General features: G+C 40.5%; 2 protein-coding genes across 2 annotated transcripts; both read left to right on the top strand.

The window, feature by feature from the left end:
* Positions 1 to 654: 654 nt before the first annotated feature.
* On the top strand, positions 655 to 1327 carry LOC103135192 (ladderlectin-like). Its single transcript, XM_007547808.2, has one exon. It carries the CDS (start codon positions 839 to 841, stop codon positions 1325 to 1327), a length of 489 nt encoding a protein of 162 aa, XP_007547870.1. The 5' UTR covers positions 655 to 838.
* Positions 1328 to 4686: 3359 nt separating this feature from the next.
* Positions 4687 to 5212, top strand: LOC103135190 (ladderlectin-like; the record flags this gene model as incomplete). Its single annotated transcript, XM_007547806.2, has 1 exon — positions 4687 to 5212. A coding segment is annotated over exon 1 (471 nt), but the record flags the coding sequence as incomplete, so codon positions are not given.
* Between the last annotated feature and the right edge of the window lies 1 nt (position 5213).

Genomic DNA, 5213 nt, shown 5'->3' with positions numbered 1-5213 from the left:
AAAAAGTGATGAAATGTAATGTTAATATTATGCATATTTGATTTATTTATTTAGTGATCAAACTTGTACTGGGTTACCAGAGAAAGTAATAAAGAAAACCTGCAGCTGGTATCTATGGCCTCAATTATATTTACACTATCGTGATGATAACATAACTTCTCCAGAAGGAAATGGATAAAGAGTTCTTAAGAAGGAACTTCTACAGGACGTCAAAACAAATATTATAGCAGCTCATTAACAGGAAACCATTAGATCTCCTTTCTGAGAAAATACGGCATATGAAAAAAAATCTAAATGCTCTCTGGTATTGTTCAGAGGGCCGGACCAAATGCGGAGGCGGGCCGTAGTTTGGGGACCACTGATCTATACATTTCATTTGTGTTATAGTTAGACTTTGCTTCTTCAAAGGGGGACAGGATCAGCATCTGATGCTCCCAAAATTTTAACATTGTTGTTTTGTTTTATTCTTTCACCTTTTCTTTTTCCGCTGCATCAGAAAACTGTGATCTGATGCATAATGTGATGAAAACTCCATCTCCTGCACTTTATGGGCATCTGATTATTGAAAACGTGTTTGTGTGCACAACCGTAATGATAAGATAATACTTCCATGGAAAGGAATCTGATAAAGAGTTGTTTTTAAGGATGGTTTTATGGGAAATCAAAACAAACATTAAAGTAACTCATTAACAGCAACACGATAGACGCCCTTTCTGACAAATATAAAAGAGAACAGGTGAACTCCTGTCTCTCCAGAACTCTCTTCAGCATCCACCCCTGCAGAACAACTCCAGCAAAACTCTGAAATCTCTCAAAATCAAGAACATCAGACTCCAAGATGATTTTGCTGTTCTTCATGTTTGGTCTCTCTCTGGCTGCTGTGGTTCCTTCAGACAAACAGGAGATGAAAGTGCAGCACAGCGCTTGTCCCCCATTCTGGTTCGGCTTCAATGGACGCTGCTACAAGTACGTCGCCACCTTGATGACCTGGGCTGATGCAGAGCAGCACTGTGTGAACCAAGGAGCCAACCTGGTGTCCATCCACAGTCTAGCAGAAGAGAACTTTGTCAAACTGCTGATCAGAAACTTTGATCACGCCGATGGTACCAACTGGATCGGACTGTCTGACGCTCAGAAGGATGGAACATACTTCTGGTCTGACGGATCTCGATTCAACTTCAAGCTGTGGAATAAAGGAGAACCAAACAACTCAGGAGGATCTGAACCGTGTGTGCACACTAACTTTGGCCCAGCCAAGGGATGGAATGATAAAGTGTGCACAGCCAAATACTCCTTTGTTTGTAAAGCTCGCCTATATTTGCAATAGCTGCTCACAATGTTATTCCAAATCTGTTCAGCTGTTTTAAATTTGTTGATCAGAATATATCAAACTAAACCTGTGTGTGGGATAAAAGGTGCAAATGTTTTGTATAATTTGTTTAACTTAAATAATTGGACCTTGCTTTATCACTCCTTCTTTGTATTCTAAGATTATTATTCTTTAGATGTGTTGATCTATTTAAATGCAAGATAAAAAAAAATATGTGCATCGTTGTTGGCAAAATTTTATTTTGATGAAGTTTAAAAATATTTGTATTTGTGATACCATGAAAAACAAAGCTTTGAAGGAATTTGATAAAAATATGTTTAGATTTTAAGGTTATAAAAAGTGGCTGCCATGTCTCATTTTGTCATTCTGATGGAGAGGAAGTAGAACTACTACTACAGGTATGTTGCCTCATGTATGCCCTGGGCTGATTCAGAGCAGCACTGTGTGAACGAAGGAGCCAACTTGGTGTCCATCCACAGTCTAGAAGAAGAGAACTTTGTCAAAAGCCTGATCAGAAACTTTGATCCCACTGAGAGTGCCAACTGCATCGGACTGTCTGACGCTCAGAAGGATGGAAGATATTTCTGGTCTGACGGGTCTCGATTCAACTTCAGGTTTTGGAATGCAAGAGAACCAAACAACCATCAAGGACCTGAACCCTGTGTGCTCACCAGCGTCGCCTCAACCAAGAGATGGAACGATACATTGTGTAGACTTAAATACTCTTTTGTTTGTAAAACTCGTCCAGTTTGCTGAGAATGTAATTCTGAATCTACTCAACATGAGGAATAAAACATGCAAAGGTTTTTCAGTAATTAGTTTTTTCCTACATGGTTTTTGACCTTTGTTTACCATTCTTTATAAATACTCCTTTGTTTGTGAAGCTTACCCTGTTTTCTGGAATTGCTATTCCTTGGATGTGCTCATCAGAAATGTCAACTGAAACAATAAAGCTTTGAAGAAATTTGACTGAAATACGTTTAAATTTCAAAAAACCAAATGTGTTGAAAGAGATTATGATCGCAAAATGTCTTTTTCACTGATGATAAAAATTATTAACTTGCGCTGGCGTTGTGAACTTACATCTGAATGAACTTCCAAAGTAATATCAGGAAGACAATAATCTGGAGTGTTTGGTTGGATGCAAAACATGACAATGTGACACACTGAGAACTTTGCAATTTAACTATTAACACTAAGATTTTTTTCTGTGCAATTAAGAAATCTGAGTAAAATAAGAGTCATTTTGATTTGTTCATGTGTTGATGTCATAGGATCATGGAAATTGATCAAAGTAAAACCAAATTGTGTCATGTTTGTGTCGAGTTTCCTAACCCACATGCAGAAACACTCCAGAGACAGGAAATACAATAGTGAGATTTACAATGAATACAAACAATGAGAAATGGAATCCTAGGTTCGTCTGGCAGATCTCAGGGCAACTAGCGGAGGACAGAGATGATTAGTCAGGATCCAAGGAATTTTCTGTTTGGCGGAGGTTGAGAATTATACCTGTTCAGGGGGAGTTTTGGACCAGGGAAGGACCTTGAAGGTCTAGAGGCTGGTCAACGGGTTGAGGGCTGAGGTCGGTGGCGGCGGCAGAGGACGAATAGGTAAGACTCTAGGCGGTGAGGGTTCGGTCTCAAGGGTTGGTTGTTGACCTGATAACTCAGGACCAGGGTAGCTGTGAACACAGAGACAAGAAGGGTCAGAATCTAGAAACAGATCCAGATATAAGTAGCTCAAGGTAAGCCGGTACCCTTACTGGCTAACACTCTGGCAGAGAAGTGTCAGCATCCTCCTCCACTTATACGCCTCCAAATGAGTAGATGGAGGACAGGTGTGCAGACGCCGACTCATGCCCCCTGGAGGAAGGTCTCAGGCTCCCTCTAGTGGAGAAAAGCTGACAAACCTTAGGATCCCAACAAATTGGGGCACACAAACTCAAACCCAGTTTCATACACTGATTGACACACAACACAAGCAGGAATAACATCTTTTTGACAAACAGCATTCTACTTAGGATTCTATTTATCAGTGAAATACAAACATATAAATATTTAATTGTGACATAACTGTTTTTAGCCAATTATATCTCACTAACAGTACAGATTCCCCCTTTGCAGGGTAAAAAAACCCCACATCAGTCATCTGTCTCTGCAGGATTCTTGGTTGCATTAACTTTTGTAAAGAAATTCTAGCACGACTTCAATTTATAATGAAGAAACCAACCTCCATACACGTAAGGCAAGAAAACTGCCCCATGTTCTGGTTCAGTTTCAGCAGCAACTGTGACGAATAGGTTGCCATGCCGATGACCTGGGCTGATGCAGAGAAGCACTGCGTGTCCCAAGAAGCCAACCTGGTGCCCGTCCACAGCTTAGAAGAGGAGAACTTTGTGAAACTGTTAATCAGAACTTTTAATCCCAGTCAGGGAATCAACTGGATCAGACTCACTGATTTTCAGTCATATTTTTCTGGTCTGATGGCTCCAAAGTCATGTTCAAGTTTTGAGAGGCAAACAACTCAGAAGGACCCGAACCCTGTGTGCACACCAACTGAGACTCTGACTGAAAGCGGAAAGAATAAAGTGTGAACGGANGATAAAGAGTTCCTAAGAAGGAACTTCTACAGGACGTCAAAACAAATATTATAGCAGCTCATTAACAGGAAACCATTAGATCTCCTTTCTGAGGAATAGAAAAGAGAAAAGATATACTTCTGTCTATCCAGATCTCTCTTCAGCATTTATCCCTGCAAATAAACTCCAGCAAAACACTGAAATCTCTCAAAATCAAAAACATCAGACTCCAAGAATATATTGCTGTACCTGTTGTTTTTGATTTTTCTTTTACCTTTGAATGAGTCAAAGAGAATCCTTCCAGTGTTGTATGCAATCTAGAACTGCTGCATGGAGTCATCTTTACCTTATGATCTATACATCTCCTTTATATTATAGACTTTGCTTCTGTGAAGGGGGACAGGATCAGCATCTGATGCTCCCAAAATATTAATATCGTTTTGTTTTATTCTTTCACCTTTTCTTTTTCCGCTGCATCTAAAGACAGGAGAACTGTGATCTGATGCACAATGTGATGTAAACTCCATCTCCTGCACTTTATGGGCATCTGATTATTGAAAACGTGTGTGTGTGCACAACCATAATGATAAGACAATACTTCCATGGAAAGGAATCTGATAAAGAATTGTTTTTAAGGATGGTTTTATGGGAAATCAAAACAAACACGAAAGTAACTCATTAACAGGACCACTATAGACGCCCTTTCTGACGGATACAAAAGACAACAGGTGAACTCCTGTCTCTCCAGAACTCTCTTCAGCATTCATCCCTGCAGATAAACTCCAGCAATACATAGAAATCTCTCAGAATCAAGAACATCAGACTCCAAGATGATTTTTCTGTTCCTCTTGTTTGGTCTCTCTCTGGCTGCTGAGGTTCCTTCAGACAGACAGGAGATGAAACTACAGCGGGGCAGCTGTCCCCAGTTATGGTTCGGCTTCAATGAGCGCTGCTACAAGTACGTCCCCACCTTGATGACCTGGGCTGATGCAGAGCAGCACTGTGTGAACCAAGGAGCCAACCTGGTGTCCATCCACAGTCTGGCAGAAGAGAACTTTGTCAAAATGCTGATCAGAAACTTTGATCCCATTGAGAGTCCCAACTGGATCGGACTGTCTGACATTCATAAGGATGGAACATACTTCTGGTCTGACGGGTCTCGATTCAACTTCATGTTTTGGAATGCAGGAGAACCAAACAACAATGGAGGACCTGAACCTTGTGTGCACACCAACAGGGGCTCAGCCAAGAGATGGAACGATACATTGTGTAGACTCAAATACTCTTTTGTTTGTAAAGCTC

The sequence above is a fragment of the Poecilia formosa genome, unplaced genomic scaffold (assembly GCF_000485575.1).
Source record: "Poecilia formosa unplaced genomic scaffold, Poecilia_formosa-5.1.2 Scaffold21, whole genome shotgun sequence".
Lineage (NCBI taxonomy): Eukaryota > Metazoa > Chordata > Actinopteri > Cyprinodontiformes > Poeciliidae > Poecilia > Poecilia formosa.
Note: the sequence above shows the minus strand (reverse complement) of the source record. Positions and strands in the feature narration are given on the sequence as shown.

Excerpts from the sequence above, each read along its gene's own strand:
- LOC103135192 (XM_007547808.2), top strand. The coding sequence starts at position 839 with ATGATTTTGCTGTTCTTCATGTTTGGTCTCTCTCTGGCTGCTGTGGTT.